At 37.1% G+C, this 22,685-nt stretch overlaps 1 protein-coding gene across 1 annotated transcript; it reads left to right on the top strand.

Annotated features, from left to right (window-relative positions):
* Positions 1-1,677: 1,677 nt before the first annotated feature.
* On the top strand, positions 1,678-22,224 carry LOC125873364 (chaperone protein ClpB4, mitochondrial-like). Its single transcript, XM_049554277.1, has 10 exons — positions 1,678-2,056; positions 2,937-3,155; positions 3,229-3,466; positions 3,930-4,125; positions 12,238-12,292; positions 13,011-13,161; positions 13,826-14,134; positions 19,743-20,008; positions 20,100-21,029; positions 21,544-22,224. The coding sequence occupies exons 1-10, from the start codon at positions 1,802-1,804 to the stop codon at positions 21,853-21,855; spliced, it is 2,931 nt and encodes a 976-aa protein (XP_049410234.1). The 5' UTR covers positions 1,678-1,801; the 3' UTR covers positions 21,856-22,224.
* Positions 22,225-22,685: the final 461 nt, after the last annotated feature.

The raw sequence follows: 22,685 nt of genomic DNA, 5'->3' as shown, positions 1-22,685 counted from the left end.
AAAGCTATTGCATGCTTCTTCCCTTTTTGCTCTAAGGTTTGATGGATTTAGGAAAATGGTCGACTAGGGTAGGTTCTGATTAAGTTACTAGGCTTAAACTAACCAAAACTACATAGTTTAGGGGTTAAACGACATAGTTTAGATGTCCAACACATGGGGATAAGACCAAAACGACCTTGACTTAAAATTTGATGGGGAAATCAACGGGCCTGACCGACGTACCGTGGACTGACCGACGGTTCGTCCTGTCAGTCCGTCAATTGGTGTTAGAAAGTTGAAAATTGGGGGTCTGAACTATGGACCGTGGTCCCACCTATGATGTGTAGGTCCTGGCATGGCTCTAACTTTTTTTCTGAAAATTTTGGGTGGCCGACCTACAGACCACACCTACGGTCCATGGTCCCACCTATGGGCCGTGGGTGGCCTCTGTCGGTGGCACCTGCAGATATCTATAAAGTCTGATATTTTTCTCCTTTTGAATTCGGGGTGTTACACTAACAAATACTTATAACAATAATTTTGCATAAACATAAACAACAAAGTTTAAAACAAGTACTCAAAAACAACAATTAATATCATAAGCATAAATTAGTGACTGTAATAAAACAAACCAGGATCTGTAACAATAGAATGAAATAGAAAGGAAAAAATCGAGCCCACTGAATGAACAATGTACCCTTAAGGAAATTATTCCCCTCTAGTACCCGAGGTTTAAAGGAATAGATCCTCTGACGATGGAATGATTCTATTCACCAGTGTATTGATACAAAAACAATGGTGTTAGCGAGCCACTCAACAGTAGCAAAGTACATGAATATTTAATTGTGCAGAAGAAGAAGTTCATAATTTTCGTTGTTTTAGAATGAGAGGAAATCTCTAAATTTATAGACAACAAATGGTAGTGTGAACAAATGCTTATTGTGCCTTATCGGAAAGGTCACAACTCTTTGAAAATGTTACAACCCTTCGGAAAGGTCACAACCTTTCATAAAGTCACAATTTTTCATAAAAGTCGTAACTATTCATAAAAGTCACAATTTTTCATAAAAATCACAACTTTTCATTAAAAGGGAAAGCTAGTTTTGGAAATAAATAAATTAAAAGGGAATAATGGTTTGTGGTGGCGCACGTTGGCGGGCCTAGGATTCTCGCTTATCTTAGAAATAAATAAATTAAAAGGGAATTCTGATTTGTGGTGGCGCACGTAGGCGGGCCTAGGATTCTCGTTTATATAAGATATGATATTATTGGGAGTTGAAATGTTGTTATATTAATCATATCTCGAAAATGTTGTAAAGTTTGGCCAATATTAAAAAGTCACAAACCATCGAAAAAGTCACAATTTTTCAATGTGAAAATCTCAAGTTGATGTTTATTTGATTCCCCCAAAATATCAAATAGTAACATTTTCTGGAAGCAAAAAGATAAATTATAAAATCAAATTAAAAAAAAATGATTTATTAAAGGATAAACGATAAGCATTCATAATTTTCAGATATCAGAAAAATGATCATTCATAATCTTAATGAGGTTATGGACGCGGATATAAATTAACTAGAAAATATAATAGTAATAAATTATGGATAAAAAAAACAATTACTTTCAATTTGTTGTCGCCCCTTCTCCAAGCTTCCGGTTTACTTTACAGGAAGTTAGGAACATTCTACACTCTTCTGGTTACAAAAATTTGTTTGTCCCGAAGCTTCAGTTTATTTGTCTCAGCGTTCAGTAAAACCCCATTTGCACAATCGCCAGACAAAACCCCATTTGCACATAAGCATTGCCGTAAGGAAGAAAAAGAATGAGCATGGCGACACGGAGGTCTGCTCTCGCGTCCCTTAAGGCGTCTCGTTCCCGCGTAATGTCTCAGTCTCGTCCAGCAGTCTCTCGTCTCTCTGAGAATAGAATACTTGGCGGCAGCACCACACCGCCTAGGAATGGGTTTGTTATTGCAGAAAGAAGTGCGGCCAGTTCTAATGGTTGGAGGAATTATGACTTGTTTGGCAAGAGTTTCTTACGCTCACACTCCACTGCTGCTCCTGCTAGCTCTGGACAGGCACGGTTTTCTTCTTCCTAATACCACTCATTTCTTTGTCCAATTAACTTCAATTGAATGCATTTGATCCTTTTAGCTCCGTATTAAAATATAATCTATGTGTACATAGTGCCGGTCAGAATACAGTTTTCTCATTTGATCGTGTTTTGGAACTGTACCTACAGAGGTAACTTTAAGAAATGTATCTCCCGGCCTTCCTTTGCAGACTGGAGGCCTTAAATATTGTTGGTTTTACTACAAGTATGGAATGCTTGAGTTTCACTGATACTAGGACCTGAGCAGACTGTTTTATGAACTCCTATGTATGCAAATTATTATTATAGTGGTACATATTTAACCATTCCCCATTTGTAGGCACACACAGAATTTGATATCCTATTGTCAATTGTTTAACAATTTGGTGGAGCACCCACTCTGTATTTCTCCCATTCTGTATAGACTTTTGTGATAGCTGTTTATTTGATGCTGTCAGTTTGCTTCTTTTTTCCGGCTGTGCATTTCATTTGACAACAGTGGTGTTGCCATAAAAGCTGCTCTAGTGTTCTACTATTGATGCTAAGAAGCAATGGTGTGAATGAAAGTAAATCTGCCCCCTCAACTATGTTATATCCTTTTAAACAAGGAAGCTTTGATGTTATATGGTACAATACTAAGGGGGTCTGCAGATAAAAACAGCCTTTTTAATTAGGGTCCATTGGTCTCCCAGGCATTGTCTAATATGAGAAGTACCATGATTGTAGATATGTATCTACACCATATTGCCATTTGTCAATTCTCTTATATTTGACTTGATGATTGCTTATTAACTTTGGCTAATTTCAGATGGTTCTGCCATATTGTTTGTTTGTTTCCTATATTAATTTGTATGAAGATTTAGCAGATTAATAATACGGACTACACCGAGATGGCTCTTGAAGCTATTGTTGGTGCTGTAGAAGCAGCACGGACCAACAAGCAACAAGTAGTTGAGACAGAGCACTTAATGAAAGCTCTTTTGGAGCAGAAGGATGGGTTGGCTCGAAGGATATTCACGAAGGCTGGGTTGAACAACACATCAGTTCTGCAAGAAACAGATAATTTTATATCTCAGCAACCGAAGGTATGAAAAATGGAGGCTTATTGTGAATTCTGTAAGTTCTTTGAATAGAACCATCAGATATTTTTTCTTGCAGGTTGTAGGTGATACTAGTGGCCCAATAATGGGTTCACATCTTAGTTCACTCCTAGAGAATACAAAGAAGCATAAGAAGGCAATGGGAGATTCTTTTATGTCTGTGGAGCATATGTTGCTAGCCTTTTTTTCAGACAAAAGATTTGGTCAAAAGTTATTTAGGGATCTCCAACTTACAGAGGAGGCTTTGAAGGATGCTGTCAATGCTATCCGTGGAAGTCAGAGAGTAACTGATCCGAGTATGTATATGCGTGTGTGTATATATAGCTTCAAGTTTCGTAGCCCTGTCTCTTCTGATATCATTCAATCTAGTTGGGGGTATAGCCTAGTTATCTAACTACATCACAATATGAGACGATCCTTACTTTGGTTGATTGGGTGGATTTTCTTTTGCAATCATGCAATTTTGTTTGTTGACAGGGATGTCTTGTAAGATAGTTAAAGCTAATTATATTTCATAAAATACATGCCTAATAAAATAATTCCTAGTAGCTGGTATAATACTCCATCCACATGGACTTTAGACTCGAAGGAACATTTTATATGTGGTAGAACCTTAATAACATGATGAAATATGTAATTCTCTTTGTGCCCTTGCTTTGTTATTGTCTTCTACTTGATACAGAAGTTGCCGATGACAGTGCTTTGAGGTGTCACTCATTTTTCTGGTTGCTGCTAACACATAGCTTTAACTCTTTCCAGACCCAGAGGGAAAATATGAGGCACTGGATAGATATGGAAATGACTTAACTGAACTTGCCAGACGTGGTAAACTTGACCCGGTAATAGGAAGAGATGATGAAATACGGCGCTGCATCCAAATATTAAGTCGGAGGACAAAGAACAATCCTGTAATTATTGGTGAGCCTGGAGTGGGGAAAACTGCAATTGCAGAAGGGTATGATCTCTAGCCTTTTGTGGTCTCACTGTGTGATGTATGCCTATGTTTTTCTTTATATTTATGTGGTATCCTGTTTCAGTTGAGAACACCCCAAAACACTACTGAAAATGCATGACTATTAGCTGAGGGAGGTTTGTGTTATTTGGCAGACTCTCTGTGGGATTTACACGAAGAACTTATTGCTTGTTTATATAGTTTCTGGACAATATGTTCGTACGGTTGACTATTTGAATTGTGAGATGGCTCCGGATATGTTATGTGGATTTGTTGAAAATTTGTAATTATGTCATTATCTGAAATAATTATTATCTTTCTTGTTTTCCATGGTTCCTTGTGTTCATCTTTAATGAATAGTTGTGGGGTAAAAGGAATATAGTTATCACACTTCTTACTTAGGACCTTTATGTTGCAGTATTAGGGTATCATTGAGTTTTATGTTAACTCCCTTTGCTTATAAGAATTGAGGTGGCAAAGCCCTTTGGATGACATTGATCCTCTTTTTAATTAATAGAATACCAAAATTGTGGTAGCTTGTAAAGCATTGCATCGTCTCGTTTTTTTTTTACATAGGTCCAAGATAGTATAGTGTGTAACGTTGCTAGTCTTGGGAGTTAAATGCAATTGGTAGCATTGTTCACATCGTCTATTATATGCATTATTTTAGGTTTCTGGCCTTTGTTTAATGGAGATGTGCTTTTGATAGCTTAATTTCTGAAAGTCAGCTACTTTTGTTTCTTGAAATGATCTTTTGATGCTCATATGCCGGAGTATTAGATTTGATGGCTGAAAGTGGTCACAATCTAAGAAATAAAATTATATGGGTAGAGTCGGAATGATGGCACGACCCAACTAGAAAATAGAAATTATATAGTAAAGGTCGGATTGATGGCACGACCCTATTGAAGAAGAGAAATAACATGGGTAGGGTCGGAATGACGACACGACCATACTGAAAAAGAGAAATTATCGGGGTAGGGTCGGAATGATGGCACAACCCCATACAAATCAGTTTTGAGATGTCATCGGAAAGACAAATGGAACTACGGAAATCAAATCTGAGGAGTCACCGAAAAGACACAGTGCTATGCAACTCAAATATGAGAAAGTAGTTTTCCACGGTACTACGCAAATTAAAAATGAAAAGTAGTCGGAAAGATGCACGGTGCTATGCAAATCAGATATGCAAAAAAAAGGTTACCGGAAGGATAGCACAGTGCTACACAAATTTAATATGAAAAAATTAGTCACCGGAAAGATCACACAGTGCCACAAAATTAAATATGAAAAAGTAGTCACCGGAAAGATGGCACAGTGCTACACAAATTAGATATAGGAAGTAGTCACCGCAATAATGGCAAGGTGCTACACAAATTGAATATGAAAAAGTAGTCACCGGATCGATATCACAGTGCTACACTAATACCGACGGATATGGGGTTGACACAAAGCAGTCCTAGAAAGTCATCGGAAATTGACGCGCGATGAACTGTTTAACTGAGTGTTCTTCCCCTAAATATGGGGTTCATGCATATATCATTGATGTCACTTTTGTTAACATAATTATTGGCCAGACGAGCGACATATTTGGGTAATAGCCACCCACCGGCAGCGGAGGCTCTTTGATTATCTACCAAGATTGTAGAGACTCTGATACCATGTGAGAAATATTGAAAAAAAATATTATTGAATTGTTGTTGTGTCAACATTATTACATTGAAATTCTATTTATAGACACTACAATATAATCCTTTACAAAGTAGGATACTATTTACTATTTCTATTTTATTTTAAATAGGATTGTATAAACCTATTCATGTTCTAACATTTCCAAAATTATGTTTGTCTTTTAGTTGTTACTTGTTATTACTACTTTGGTTTTAGACTTAGCCTTTGTGGTTTTTATGTTTCCAAAAATAGTCAGTATATTTTTAGCCTTTGTGGTTTGTATATGTTTCCAAAAGTAGTCAGTATTTTCTTAATTACATCAGTTGTTGTAGTTGTAACTGATTTATCTCAAGATTTATGAAATTCTAGTTTGTTTATCTTATGAGAAAAGCTGAAGTAACTGTTAGGCAGATGTGTGTCTGCAAGGGAAGGGAAGTGGGTATGTCTGAATAGATACTTGAGTATATTGAGAATGGAGCTATTCTTTGCTTCAACCTAGAGACGTAATATAATAGGTTGGCACGAAATGTGGGACAATCCCAATGAGAAATATTGGAAAAACATATTATTGAACTTGTATTGACATTATTACACATAGATTCTACTTTTAGATGATATAACACAATCCTTTACCAATTAAGATACTATATACTATTTCTATTTCTATTCCTATTTTAAGTAGGATTATATATACCCATTCTTATTCTAACACTTCCCCCTCAAGCTGGTGCATACAAATTATATGTACCTAGTTTGTTACAAATATAATTAATGCAAGGATAGATGAGGGACTTGACGAAGATATTTGCAAGTTGATCACTTGACTTCACCAATTTTGTAACAATATCTCGTGGGAGTATCTTTTCTTTGACAAAGTGAATCAATCTATGTGCTTAGTCCTCACATGGAACATTGGATTTGATGCGTTATGAAGGACCGCTTGACTGTTACACACAAGTTTCATATGATTGGTTTCTCCAAATTTTAGTTCAATCAGCAAATGTTTGATTTAAATTAGCTCACAAGTTGCTACAACTATTGCTTGATATTTTTCTTCTACATTAGATCGAGCAACCGTACTCTGTTTCTTACTTTTTCATGACACTAAATTACTTCTTATTAAAACACAATATCCGGTTGTAGAACCTCTATTAGAGGGTGATCTTGCCCAATCAACGTTTGTATATTCAGTGATATGCTCATGGCCTTGATCCTTGAAGAGTAGTCCTTAACCAAGAGCTGACTTTACATACCACAAAATACTAATAACTGCATATTAATGACTATCACTTGGGGAAGTCATAAATTGTCTTACATCACTTATATGAAAAAAATGTCGGGGTGAGAATTGAGATAGTTCAACTTTCCACTGGCCATCTATATCTTTCATGATTACCTAGTGTCTCCTTTAATCCGCAAGGGGAGCTTAACATGCGAATCCATGGGTGTGGCAATGGGTCTTCATCACATCATTCGTGTCTCCTCTAGGAAGTCCAAGGCATACTTGCGCTATGAAATAACAATACCTAATCTAGATGGAGCAACCTCAATACCTAGGAATACTTCAGTCTATCTAGGTAGACTAGGTCCTTAGTCTGAAAATATTGAAAAAGATGTTGCTTCAATTAGTTATACCATTGTGATTATTGTCGGTGATAACGATATCATCAACGTAAACAAGAAAATGAATATATAGATTTGGTGCAGAAGGTTGAAACATAAAGTGATTAGCTCCACTATGAGTCATGCAGAACACTCGAATTACTAACTTTTCAAACCAAGCTCGAGGAGATTGTTTCAGACTATAGAGTGACTTATGCAATAAACATACAAGGCTACTAGGTTCCCCTTCAACAATAAAATCAGCTGGTTACTCCGTAGAAACTTCTTTCTTAAGATTACCATGCAAAAAAGCATCCTTAATGTCCAACTGATGAAAAGGCTATTGACAAACGACAACCATAGATAGGAAAAGATAAGTATATGCTATTTTAACCATGAGAGCGAAAGTGTTACTATAACCTTGCCCAAATATCTAAGTATATCCTTTGGCAACAAGGCGAGCGTCAAGCCGTTCAACTTGACTATTTGGACCAATTTTGACGTTATAAACCCAATGGCAACCAATAATAGATTTACCTACACCAATGGAGACAAGCTCCCAAGTACCACTCATATGAAAAGTAAACATGTTAACATTTCATCAATCATAGCCTACCTACATCTAGAATGAGAAATTGCTTCATTTGTAGTCTTAGGAATGGAAATAGAGGACAAAAGTGATACAAAGGCATAATGAGGTGTTGATAGATGATGACAACGGAAGAAAGTATAATGTGGGTTAACATTTGGAGTGGATCGTATACCTTTTTTGAAGTGTAGTTAGTTGTCTAGGAGGAGGCAAGTCCACAACAGGAGCAGGGTCCCCGACACATGACATGAATCATTTGAGACTAGTGTTGGATGCAGATGAGGATGGTAAGTCAGAAGTGGTGGCACTACAACTTGAGATGTAACAGTAATTGCAGATTCCTCGGTGGTCGGTACAGGCAAGACCTCAGAGAAATTAAGATGATCAGAAGATGTATAGTAAGGTTAAGATTCAAAGAACGTGACATTAGCAGATCTTTCCTTGGTGCTAAGTCATGAATAAAGCATGTGCTTCTGTATTTCAGCAAAAACAACTTATCATTCATTCATTAAGAAAATCCAAATGCATCTTGAATCATCAATGAAACTAACAAAATAATGATATCCTCTTGTTGAACTAACTTTACTAGGACCCCAAATATCAGAATGACGTAATGTAAAAATAGACTTTGAACGACCCTCAGTACTATGTGTTGCTCATGTGTGTTTCCCAAGTTGGCAAGACTTACAATCTAATGTGGATAAACTAGACACTTATCTTTTGCAGGTTAGATAGAAGCGGACATTTGGAGGATCTGTAATAGAGCATGATGTGAAAGAATTTGAAGAGGTAAGTAGTAAGGTTGTTCTGATTCATGTCTTGTGCCAATCATTTATCCCATATTGCGGTCCTGCATGAAAAAAAATGACGAAAGATGTTATGCCACAATGTGGCTAGATTAAAAGGAGAACGAGGGACGTAAAGAATTGAGTCTAGAGTGATAGAAGTTAGGGATTTCGCTTTCTCAACCCCGTTTGGTTGTGTTTGCCCATTAATAGCAGGACGAGACTATGAATAAACAATATGAGACAAAAGTGATTTATTGCTGAAGATATGATCAAAAGCGCCTGAGTCCATGACCCATGATCCAAGAGTACTAGATTGTGAAACATAAGCAAAATTACTCGCAATAGAAACATGAAGTTAAGCAATCGAAGCTATTTGTGGAAACTTTTGCTTACTTGTTTGATACAGAAGGAACTCGTCATATGCTGTTTGAGAATTATTTGATGGTTTACTAGGCTGAGCAACATGTGCTACTTGCGGAGATGTTTGCTTACTTGTGCAATTTCGAAAAAACTCATTATAGTCTTTTAAAGCAATAGGATCATCACTAGGTGGTGGATTATGCAAAATATAACAGATGTCACGAGTGTGTCCAAGTTTATGACATTAATTACACTTGGGTTGAGGTTTCCCAAAATGGCCTCTTCGTTGATTCTCCATGACTAATATGTTTGTTTTTTTATGACTTGAGATGCGAGAATAGTGGGTGATGAAACTACTTTGTGACTAGGAGGCACAACAATATGAAGTAGAAGAGAGAATAATTCATTTATTGGAACTGTAGGACTAGCTATCTACGTAAACATTGTGTATTCTTTACTTATTGTTTTGTAGTTTTGTAGTTGCTTACCTTTTGCTTCAGTAGTAGTAATTAGGTCCATGACCTGGTTCCCTGACATGTGGTGGACTCATACTATTCATCAATTGATATCCGAGCATGTTTCTCCTAACATATTAATACGTTGGAGAGATCTTGCTCTGATCACGCACTGAATCACGATCCTTGTGATGGTGTTGGCTTTTGCACAACACCCACAAAATAAAAGATGACACATATTAGTTCCAACCGTTGCGGAAAATTGCCGCACAAAGACTAGTTTTTTTCTTGAATTTTGTCACCAATGTTGTGATACCACGTGAGAAATATAAAAAACTATTATTGAATTGTGTATTTACATTATTATATAGAGATTCTATTTATATCCACTATAATATAATCTTTTACCAGGTAGGATACTCTTATTCCTATTCCTATTCCTATTCCAAGTAGGATTGTCCTTCCTCACTCAGATATTGATAGTGCCCGTGAAGTTCTTGGAGAAATGAAAACTTCTTGAAAGAAGCTTCGACCAATGTATCTTCCACATCTCCAATCCATACCTCTTGAAAAGGGTATGTATTGGAAACCTACCTGGAAAAGTACTCCATTACTCGACAACTTTGTCCGCCTGTTTCAATATTCGGTGGATGATGTTGTAGACGGAGCAACGGCTAAATATGTTAAAGAACACAATATCTTTGTGAACTTAAAGCATGAGATAGCAGCGTTCATCTTTAATGTGAATAAAATTCATTCCATAGGATTGTGTATACCTATTCCTATTCTAACATTCCCAATTTTTTGTAGTGGAAAAACCACAACCCCTTGGGATTATCCTACTCAAATATAAAAGTACCATAAATGATGTGTATGAAGGAGGGGGGGGGGGGTGATCTAATAGTGGTTGGAGATGTAGAGGAGTTCTTTTGTAACAGTGAGTCCTTGCTAGGGATCTGCTCTAAGCCCACAATTTCTTAGCCTGGTTATGTAATGATTTATTCAATAATACATAAAATAAATTTTACAATATATGCTAGTTGCAAATGATATTTTGTTATTTGATAAACTAGTGACAGAGTTGATCGTTGATTGACAAAACTAGTGAGGAATCAATTAGAAGTTGCAATTGTAGACAAGAATGGTAAAGTATAAGGAATTTTACAATAGGTAAAAGTAAAACAGAAGATATGCATTGCAAGTTTAGCCTTAGAAGAATGAAGTTGAAGTGGGGGTTAGATAGGATAGTGGTGTCTAAATACAAAAAAAAAACAGATATCTAAACTCAATCTTTTATTTAAATGACATGAAAGATGAAGATGTAACACAATATTTAGGCGGACCCTCCATTAAATGCTTCCCGATGATGAGATACATACATAAGTGGAATGAAAGGTTAATGGGGTTGGTTAGATCAAACTGGATTATATGGGAGTAAATGCTGGACCATTAAGACCCAATTTTAAATAGCTTGTAAATATTAGTGTCATATGTCCTACAGGAGGAGTGTGAATAGGTTCATTATATTCACTCTATATAAATAAATAGAGGTGTAGGGTCTATCGATTAGCAATTTCCACCCTCTCTTTTCTTCCATGTTTATTTCTCAGACCCACCAAATTGACAAGATGAACATAGTAAATATGCGGTGTCAGATGAAGGTATACAAGACGAGAAATGATTGCATCCAAGTGAAGGTGCAAGTAGCACACATTGACAGTACAATGAGAGATTGCCTCACTCAGTTATGTCTTTCGTAGGCCTTTCAAGTGTGTTGGCTTATTGTTGATGCTATGATGATTGAAGGTCATAAAATTGTTTGAGTAGATCTAAAACTACATGGGAGTCAATCTAAAAACACCTACATTGTCAACAAATATAATTAGATTTTTTAAATTTCTTTATTTATATAATAACTAGATTTTGGTTATGAATTTACAACAGTAAAAGCAATTGATTAAACTTATGCAATACTAATTCGTTGGAGTTGAAGACTCGTCGCTATTACTCTTACATTACATTTTGTGTTTACCAGGAGCTCTTAATGTTGTTAAGAGATTTGTATATCAATGTAAAATGTAGAAAATCTCTATTCTGAAAAAACCCTTAATTTGTCAAGACCCAATTTACGTTAAATCGTGAAAGCACCCAACATCCCCATGTTGAGTGAACCACACAATAAACAACTAACACATTCCCAACATTAGATAATAAAGTCTAAAATAGGGAATGCCATAGATAATTGAGTCTCTACTAAGATGGTAGAGATTTTTGTATCATGTGAAAAAGAAGAGATAGTACTGCTTATTGACTTGATTATTGACATAATGAGTGGTTTTTATGAAGGGTTTTTAGTCTAGTGGTATAAGGTAAGTAATTACTTTATGTGAAGGATAAGATAACTAATTGTTCTCTTACAGATGCATAAGAAAGCACTAAAAATATCATATAAAATATTATACATTTTCTCCTATTAAGATAAAATGAGCCTAGGCAATGCTAACCTATAATTACTTTGATTCTCTTTTTATTCTAACATGGTCTTCAATCATTAAAAGAAGTCAGGAAAAAAAAGCAGAAAAGAGGTGAAAGATGGTATCAGCCAAATCTACATGACACTTTAACGATGATTTGCTTTCTTACCTTGCAGGTTAGCTCAAAGGATAGTACGTGGAGATGTTCCTGAACCTTTGATGAATCGGAAGGTTATAACTTCTCTTTCTCATTGCTTAATATAATTGAATTTATATTATTGTGTAAAGGATCAGCAAGAATTTCTCTTTGCATGAGTTTAATCAAGTGATTGTGTAAGTGCAAAAGCTTGGAAGATGGCATTTTGCAGTGTTAGTCGGATTGCTTTTTCTTCTATTTTTTTTTTGTTTGGGGAAAGCCTATCTTGATTTGAAGAAATAAATGATAGTTGAAAATTGCTGCTCTTCTATTGAGAAGTATGGGCCTTAAGCTGTTGCTTACTGAAAAAAAGGTGATGTCTCTCTTGTTGCAGTGATATTTTTATGACAAAAAATATCTAGGTTTCTTTTAGCTCTCCCAGTTTATTGGTAACATAATTTTCTGTTGAAGATACAAATCGGCTCAACCGCTCAAGACAGTTGATGCAGTTCTTACTCAACTGAACCAGCATGGCAAAGTTACATATTGTCTTAATAATTTCTGGGAGTAATATCCAATCGAGTTTGATACTGAGAAAAATATGCATTACACCTGCACTCAAATGTAGACTAAATTTTGATCAACTAAGCTAGTCCGCTTCATAAGCTAGTCTTTTACCCAACCCCTCACTCTCTAAGGGATAGGAGGAAAAGGATACAAATAACCTCATTCTCTAATTGTCTATGAGGTTTATAAAGTCTTTCAAGTGCTAATACTGTACTCTAATTTGCGTTTTCTTTTCATTTTATTTAGTTGATATCTCTCGATATGGGTGCCTTGCTTGCTGGTGCAAAGTACCGTGGAGATTTTGAGGAGAGGTTGAAAGCTGTTTTAAAGGAAGTCTCTGCATCCAATGGGCAGATTATATTGTTTATTGATGAGATACACACTGTAGTTGGTGCAGGTTTGGTATATTATTTTTAATTTCTATCTACCCATGAATGAAATTGTTTATTTCTACTGAATGTTTAGAAACTTTTTCAACAGTAATCTTTCTCTGAACGATCATTTCTCTATTGTCTATTTATAAATTTCTATGCTGAAAAGTGCTGGCTCAAGCTACTTTTCTGTTTTCAAATATCAAGATTATGGACAACAAGTGGTGACTTTCTCTTTTTGTTGGATGATTTTTCTCCTCGCTTAATTATTCTTAAGCAATATAAATTTCGTAGTTTAGTTCCTGTGATGTCATTAGGGAACACTAGGTCTGGACTTTAGTGAGGTCAAAAGCACTATTGCTTCGCCAATTGTGTTTTAGGTAATCCACTTTTGAATTGAGCTTGGACCATAGAAATCCTTAAATTATCATCCTGTTAATTTAGTCCTGGACCTTGGAAATGATTGAACTAGGTTTGTTTTTCTTGTTTTCATATCATAAAGCTGATAAAAAATGATTGATAATGTTCTTTATGTAAGCGGCCGGGTAGAGAAGAAGGCATCTTTATACCCAAGATATAGCTTCTGATTGTAGCTGGGCTTATATATCAACTAATTTAGTGAATATTACTTGGTTAAAACTTGATGATATGTTATATTCTAAAAATTGTGCTTGTTTATGTTGGTTCTAGGAGCTACTAGCGGGGCCATGGATGCAGGGAATTTGTTGAAACCCATGCTTGGTCGGGGTGAACTTAGATGTATTGGAGCAACCACTTTGAATGAATATAGGAAGTACATTGAGAAGGACCCTGCTCTAGAGCGTAGATTTCAACAAGTATATTGTGGCCAACCTTCTGTGGAAGATACAATTTCTATCCTCCGTGGATTGCGTGAACGATATGAGCTGCATCATGGTGTTAAAATATCAGACAGTGCTCTTGTGTCAGCTGCAGTTCTTGCAGATCGATATATCACTGAGCGATTTTTGCCGGATAAAGGTAGGCTAACTTATCATTACAACTGCAAGTTGTCTTAAATGCTTCCATTGGGTTCCTATGAGATCCTTGTGAATGTTTCTTGTTTCTCACCTTGACAGCAGTAATTACTGATGTCCCGTTAGTTCCTTTTCTTCAAAGCATTTACCATCCTCCTATAAATTTTATAAGCTTAGAGATTACTCACCTTGACAACTATAATCTGCTCTGTTAGCAGTATTATTATAATGCTAGCATTAGTTTATTCTTCATTTTATTACTACAGTTTTTCCTTTTTCTTTGGTTATTGGTACTATTTCTACTGTCAGTACTTGAAGAAATTCTTTCTTCAGTATCTCATCATAGCTTTTTATTCATTCATTTTTTGCAAGCATGTTCTGAAACACAATTTTTTTTTGAGCCGAGGGTCTATTGAAAACGACGTCTCTACCCCACAAAGTTAGGGGTAAGGTCTGTGTTACGCCATATTCTCCCCAAACCTGTGCGATGTATGGTATTGTTATTGACTTCATTAGTTGGTGAATCCTTTTTCACATCAAGTAGTACCTCTGGGAACTGCTACTTCTATTGAATATATTATTTTCAATAGAGTAGTTCATTTTGTTTTTGAAAACTTGGTAAGTTTAATTAGAGAATTGTGTTTGATTTTTTCTTTTGATGTGTGGAATCAGAATATGTCATTAAGGTGTGGGATGGGGAGGGAAAATCAAATCAACCTGATGGATATTAAGATCTGCGTGGGGGGGGGGGGGGGGGGGGNAGGGGGTTGTAAACCTTAAGATACGATTAAAGAGTACCATACTGTATACATGATCCTTGTAAACAATCTGAAGTAATAAGACAAAAGGAAAAAGAAAAAAAATTGAGATTGATATTCTCTACAACAACAACAACAACATGCCCAGTGAGATCCCACTAGGTGGGGTCTGGGGAGGGTAAATTGTACGCAGACCTTGCCACTACCTCGTAGAGGTAGAGAGGCTGTTTCCAGGAGACCCTCTACTGTTATATAAATCTTTGGAAGGAATGGAAGACTCCTAATAAATACTGGAGCTAAAGTAGACATGTTAACATGAAAATTGCTGTAAGATTTGTGCTATATATTTCAAGAAATATTAGAATAGTCGAGGAATTTACCAATCATCATTCAAGTTGTAGAGTAGTATCTGGAAAATATTTATTAAAAGCAAACCTAGAGACTCGGGTTAAAAAATTTAATGATGTAGCAGTTGTTGTCAAGTACCTTGTGAGAAATAAAGACTTGGGAAAATATTATTGAATTGTGTATCTACATAATTACACTGAGCCCTATTTATAGACAAACATGACAATCCTTCTTCAAGTAGAGTACTAGATACAAATCATATTTCTATTCCTATTTTAACACTCCCCCTCAAGTTGGTGCATAGAAGTCATTTGTACCGAACTTGCTACATATGTAATTAATACGAGGATTAGTGAGGAACTTGGTGAAAATGTTTGCAAGCTGATCACTTGATTTCACAAATTTTGGAACAATATCTTCGGAGAGTATCTTTTCTCTGGCAAAGTGACAATCAATCTCAATGTGCTTAGTCCTCTAATGATATACCAGATTTGATGCGATATGAAGGGGGACGCTTAAAAAGCGGTCTCATTTGCTGCTGGGCAAGCACTTTGTTGTTAGGACTGATCTGAAGGCATCGAAACATCTCCTAGAGCAGCAAATTCATACAGACTTTCAGGTTGCTGGCATTTCAAAAATGATGGCCTTTGAGTTCTCCATTGAATACAAAAAGGGGTTTGAGAATAAGGCTGCTAATGCCTTATCCAGAATGCTTGATGCTGAACTTTTAGCCATTTCCTTACACATGATTGACTTCTACCTCAAGATTAAGGAAACTTGGTTGACTGAGCCTGCCTTGCAGTTGGTAATTGAGAAACTGCAAGTTCAGCCATTTAAATCCTATACTTGGTGCAATAATCAGTTGAGGTGGAAGGGTAGATTGGTTGCAGGGTGATGATCCACAGTTGAGGACTATCATGGAAGTCTAGCATAGTACCCTCAACGGGGACATTCTGGCATGGGTGCCACTATATGAAATTGCAGTCCTTGTTCCATTGGAAATCACTCATTCAGGATGTCAGAGACTTCATTCATAAGTGTGATATATGCCAGAGACATAAGTATGATGCAGCGGCTTCCCCAGGTTATTGGCTATTCCAGAGTACTCCCAACCTTTCATTGTGGAGACAGATGCTAGTTGGAAGGGTATTGTAGCTGTTTTGAGGCAAACCCCCTTGGCTCCTAGACACCAGGCTTTGTCTGTGTATGATAGAGAGTTGTTGTCATTGGGTTTTGCTGTACAAAAGTGGTCTCATTTTCTGTTGGGTTACCACCTTGTTGTTAGGACTGATCAGAAGGCATTGAAACATCTCCTAGAGCAGCAAATTCATAGACTTTCAGGTTTCTGGCATCTCAAAAATGATGGCTTTTGACTTCTCCATTGAATACAAAAAGGGGTTTGAAAATATGGCTGCTGATGCCTTATCCAGAATGTGCATGATGCTGAGCTTTTGGCCATTTCCTTACTCCACATGATGACTTATACCTCTAGATGAAGAATACTTGGTTGACTGATCCTGGCTTGGCGTTGGCAATTGGGAAACTGCAAGTTCAGCTATTTAAATCCTAATACTTGGTTGACTGATCCTGCCTTGGTGTTGGCAATTGAGAAACTCCAAGTTCAGCTATTTAAATCCTATACTTTGCAATAATCAGCTGAGGTGGGAGGGTGGATTGGTTGCAGGTGATGATCCACAGTTGAGGACTATAATGGAACTCTGGCATAGTACCCTAAGGAGGCCATTCTGGCATGGATGCCAGTATATGGAGATTGCAGTCATTAATCCATCGGAAATCACTCATTCAAGATGTCAGAGACTTCATTCACAAGTGTGATATATGCCAGAGACAAAAGTATGATGTAACAGCTTCCCCAGGTTATTTGCAGCCTCTTCCTATTCCTTACGGTGATTGGACTGACATATGCTTGGATTTTATTGAAAGCCTTCCTAAGTCCCATGGTAAGGATGTTGTCTTAGTTGTGGTGGATAGACTTAACAAGTATGCACACTTCCTGAGCCTACAACACCCATACACTTCTCAAACAGGGGCCAAATCTTAGATAGTGTCTTTAAGTTGCATGGTATGCCAGTTACTATGATCAGTGACAGGAATCCTGTGTTCCTGAGTTCCTTTTGGCAGGAGTTGTTCACACTCCAAGGTGTGTAGTTGCAGAGATCAACAGCATACCATCCTTGGACTGATGGCCATACAAAGGTGGTAAACAGTACATTGGAGACTTACTTGAGGTGTTTTTATAAGATAGTCCCAAGTAGGGATGGCAAAATGGGTAATTTATATGGGTACCTATTCAAATTACCCATCTTAAATGAGTTGGGTAGCCGACTCATTTAAAATGGGTAAAAAACGAGTCAAACTCATATTACCCATTTAAAAGTGGGTTGTTAAATGGGTAAAAATGGGTAAAAGAGACTCATTTATAAAAGAAAGAAAAGTGACATTAATATTTTTTAAGGTGTAAGTGGTCGGGTAGGGATGGGTGGGATGAAAAAAATTGAATTTGTTTTTGAAAAACAATTTTTTTTTTGGGAAGGGGCTGGTTGGGGGGTGGGGGTGGGCTAGTAGGGGGTGAGGCTAGTAGGGGGTGGGGTAGTGGTGCAGGGGGGGGGGTCGAAGTAGTAAAAAGTAAATTTAATTTCTTTAAAAAAACAAATAGAAAAATAAATTTAATTTTTGAGGCGTTGGGGGTGGGCAGGTGGAGGGGTGAGGGGGGAGGGGGGGTAGGAGTAGTGAAAAAAAAACTAATTTTTGAGGAGTTGGAGTTGGAGTTGGAGTTGGAGTTGGAATGGGAATTGGGGTTGGGGGTGGGCAGGTTAAATTTAAAAAGTTTCAAGTTTTTTTTTGTAGGGGTGGGGGTGGAGTGGGGTGGGAGGAGTGGGTGAAGAGTGGGGTAAGAGATTTTGCTTTTGAAGCTTTTAACATGATCCCTATAATAATATGGGTAAATATGGATACCCATATTATCCATTGGGTAACACGTTTTACCCATTTAAAATATGAGCCGAGTCGAGTATTTTACTCATTTTTATTTAACTCGTTTTTGATGGACTCATATTCGACTTGTCACTCCTAGTCCCAAGGATTGGGCTACTTATCTAACCCTAGCAGAATGGTGGTATAACACTACCTTCCACTCCAATATCAAGTGTACTCCATATGAGGTGGTTAGAAACCATCTATTCATTTGCCTTAATTGGTGGATGAGAGTGCAACTGAGGTGGTTGATAGGACACTTGAAGCTAGGGAAGCTATACCTCCAAATTCATATGCCTTATTTGGTGGGTGAGAGTGTTATTGAGATAGTGGATAGGATACTTGAAGCTAGGGAAGCTATCATTCAGCTGTTGAAGTTTCACATATTGCCAGGGCACATCAAAGGATGAAAATGTGGCTAATAAACACAGATCAGACAGGTCCTTTGAAGTTGGTAATTGGGTATATCTGAAATTACAACCTTACAGACAGCTTTCAGTGGCTTCCAGACCATTTAACAAGCTTGCTGCTAAGTATTATGGACCTTATCTTTTTGAGGCCAAGATTGGTGATGTTGCCTGTAGACCTTACTCCCTGATGATGTTCTCATACATCCTATTCTATGTTTCTCAGTTCAAGAGGTGTCATGCTGTGCCGTTGAATATCAACCATCCCTCTGTCCAGTCCTCATTGTCCTTTACCTAGATCTATGTTAGATATATATTGGTAAAATGGGGTAACAAGGCTGTGTCTGGTGCTCATCAAATGGACTTGTATTGATGCTGCACGGGCTACTTTGGGGTTCCTACCTGAATTGCAATAAAGGTTTCCATCCTTCACGGGGGTGGGGGTGGGGGTGGTATTGATACAAGTAGAAGGAGCAGAGATATTGAGGTGAGCTGGCAGCTGATGTGGATGGATTGGTTAAGAGTTAGTTAGACAGGAGTCAAAATTTTGTTAATACCGTAGCAAATTCAGTTAGCACTAAAGCAGTTTCCATTAGTTAGTTCAGTTTCATTCTAGATTGGGCATAAAGTCTCAATAGTAATGGATACAAGATTCATCCATGAAAGATAATATAAACACTCCTCTCTTTTCTATATTTTCTCTCAATTAGCTTCCCTCTCGGTTGATCATTAATTCATTCATGAAATATAATACAAACTCTTTTCTCTCAATTAGTTTCCCTTTGGTTGAATAAACCGACTTAGCTTCTTCTTCCTCGAGAATAATCTCCTGGATTGAATATCTTCATTACAAGTGTAATGGCAACAGGTTCCAGATGTTGAAATCTTCAAAATTAGTACAGCAGCCTTGTATTTTTATAGATTAAGAAAGTTTAAGGGTCCAGGTGCTTATTTTTATGCCTCATTCAAATGTTTTTATAGCATCTAGTGGATTGATGGATCAAGATTTCAAGCTGCTTGTAGAATATTTTTAGTACAGTATGTTCGTAATTTGACTTACTTTTATTTAGTGTTTCTCACTCTATATTCTATTATTACTTTTCAGCAATTGACCTTGTTGATGAAGCTGCCGCAAAACTAAAGATGGAAATTACTTCAAAGCCAACTGAATTAGATGAGATAGATAGGACTGTGATGAAGTTGGAAATGGAGAAACTGTCTCTGAAGAATGACACGGATAAAGCATCCAAAGAAAGACTGAACAAGCTAGAAAGTGATTTGAACTCCTTTAAGCAAAAGCAGAAAGAGTTAAACGAACAGTGGGAACGCGAGAAAGCTCTGATGACACGCATACGTTCTATAAAGGAGGAGGTGGATAACTGTTTTTGATGCTGAAATCAAATCAAGTTGCAGTTTTTATTTGTATTCTCATGATTACTGTCTAATCTTTTTCGTTGAGTAGATTGACAGGGTGAACTTAGAGATGGAAGCTGCTGAACGTGATTATGACTTGAATCGTGCTGCTGAACTCAAGTATGGGACCCTAATCACCCTTCAACGCCAGCTAGAAGAAGCAGAGAAAAACCTGGCTGACTACCGGAAGTCTGGGAGTTCAATGCTTCGTGAAGAAGTAACAGATCTTGATATTGTTGAAATTGTAAGCAAGTGGACGGGTATACCATTATCAAACCTTCAGCAGTCTGAGAGAGACAAGCTTGTCTTTTTAGAAAATGAACTTCACAAAAGAGTTATTGGTCAGGATATGGCAGTAAAATCTGTAGCTGATGCAATCAGGCGATCCAGGGCAGGTCTATCCGATCCAAATCGGCCCATTGCAAGCTTCATGTTCATGGGCCCCACAGGAGTTGGCAAAACTGAACTTGGAAAGGCTCTTGCTGCTTACCTTTTCAATACTGAAAACTCTTTGGTGCGTATTGACATGAGTGAATACATGGAGAAACATGCTGTTTCACGGTTGGTTGGTGCACCACCAGGTTACGTTGGATATGAAGAGGGTGGGCAACTCACCGAAGTGGTCCGTCGGAGGCCTTACTCTGTGATCCTATTTGATGAAATTGAGAAAGCACATCATGATGTTTTTAACATTCTCTTACAGTTATTGGACGATGGAAGAATAACTGATTCTCAAGGGAGAACTGTTAGTTTCTCAAACACTGTTGTAATAATGACATCAAACATTGGGTCACATTACATTCTTGAGACTCTTCGGAACACTCAAGATAGCCAGGAGGCAGTTTATGATTTGATGAAAAAGCAGGTTATTGAATTGGCAAGACAGACCTTCCGTCCCGAGTTTATGAATCGGGTTGATGAATACATTGTTTTCCAGCCTTTGGACCTTAAGCAAGTTAGCAGAATTGTTGAGCTCCAGGTAATACAGATGTGTGAATCCTGATCCTCCTGACTTCATATGTACATTTTTGTTCTGTTCCTTTTGTTTCCTGTAGTGTCATCTGCGTTCTGATTACTTTCATTTAAGAACTTTATAAGCACTACATGCAGTTTTCTGTGATGCAGTAATCTGTTAGTATCAGCTGTTCAGTGTGAGAGCAAAAAACTTTTCTTAGTGCACATTAGTACTCAACATTACATGAAAGTACATTTCATTTGCTTGAGAACTGGATTGAGCTGCAGCACATCCTATCTAGTGTCTGCTCTTGTAGTAGTTCTGTTGCTGAGTATGACCTAAAGATATTGTTTCATCTGGTGCTTAAGCTTGCTCGAAGACGAACCTAATTTTGGTGTCTTTTCTGTGTTTCTGATTCTTTATTTGGGGTAACTGTTTGGCTACGTCTATATTTCAACCTTAGCATCGCTCTGAATAAACTGTGTATTTGCATAATCATCTTGTTAGAAACCTAACAAGGTCATTTTTTCTGATGCAGATGAGAAGGGTGAAAGATAGACTGAAACAGAAGAAAATTGAACTTCAATACACGCAGGAAGCTATCAGTCTGTTGGCGAATATGGGCTTTGACCCCAACTATGGAGCTCGGCCTGTTAAACGAGTGATTCAGCAGATGGTTGAGAACGAAGTAGCAATGGGAGTTCTAAGAGGAGATTATACGGAGGAAGACATGATTATCGTTGATACTGATGCTTCACCTCAGGCTAAGGACCTTCCTCCCCAGAAGAGACTGTTGATAAGGAAAATTGAGAATGGTTCTAACATGGATACCATGGTTGCCAACGATTGACAGTGCACAACCTAGTAGGTATACATATATAATCTAAATGCTTAGATAGGGATCTAGGCTGTAAATTTAACATCAATAAATGAAAGACTCTTGCTGTTGCTTTTCTGTGCCAACTGAGGGAACTCCAATTTCCAACTTGCAAGTTGTTTTTACTAGTTAATGAGCTAAAAAGGCTGCAATTCAAAAATTGAATGTACGATGTACCTTCTTAACTTAATCTTAACGTTATGCTGACTCAAACACAGATGCTAGCGTGGTTTTCCTTTTGCTCTTGCCAAGTATGAGTGAGTGATGGCCATCTTCCACCTTCTGAGCAGCAACACCAACTTGGGATTGGGTGTTTTCACGTCTCACCGAACTTGAGATGGTTCCACTGCCAAGACTTGGTATGGGCAATATGGTGTGCACTCCCAAGACTTGTTTATTGATTCACTAGTTTTGGGAATGTCCGTTGAATGTTTTTTCCTTATTACTACATAAAAATTACGTGGAAAGACCATCCTTAAGACTTAACTACATAAATAATACTACTTTTCAGTATTACAAATATGAAAGTTTTTTTTACATATATAGTAGTTTAAAGAAGTTGAAAAGATAATATTTATTATTATTAATATATATAGATTATATATATATATATATATATATATATTAAATCAAAAAGAGTACGGTTGGTTCTCACTATTGGGTAGTTATCAAAGCTTGCATTTCTTCCGATATAATCTTACTTTATTGTTTTTTCACATAGTTCAGGTAGGAGTATTATTCAATGTTGTGAGTTTCATTCAATTATTTGTGTACATTGTTTTCTGCAAGCTTCATCTTTGATA

Source organism: Solanum stenotomum, chromosome 8 (genome assembly GCF_019186545.1).
Source record: "Solanum stenotomum isolate F172 chromosome 8, ASM1918654v1, whole genome shotgun sequence".
Taxonomy (NCBI): Eukaryota; Viridiplantae; Streptophyta; class Magnoliopsida; order Solanales; family Solanaceae; genus Solanum; species Solanum stenotomum.
Note: the sequence above shows the minus strand (reverse complement) of the source record. Positions and strands in the feature narration are given on the sequence as shown.

Excerpts from the sequence above, each read along its gene's own strand:
- LOC125873364 (XM_049554277.1), top strand. The coding sequence starts at position 1,802 with ATGAGCATGGCGACACGGAGGTCTGCTCTCGCGTCCCTTAAGGCGTCT. Across the intron at positions 3,156-3,228 it reads TTATATCTCAGCAACCGAAG|GTTGTAGGTGATACTAGTGG; the intron begins GTATGAAAAATG and ends TTTTTCTTGCAG. Across the intron at positions 12,293-13,010 it reads AACCTTTGATGAATCGGAAG|TTGATATCTCTCGATATGGG; the intron begins GTTATAACTTCT and ends CATTTTATTTAG.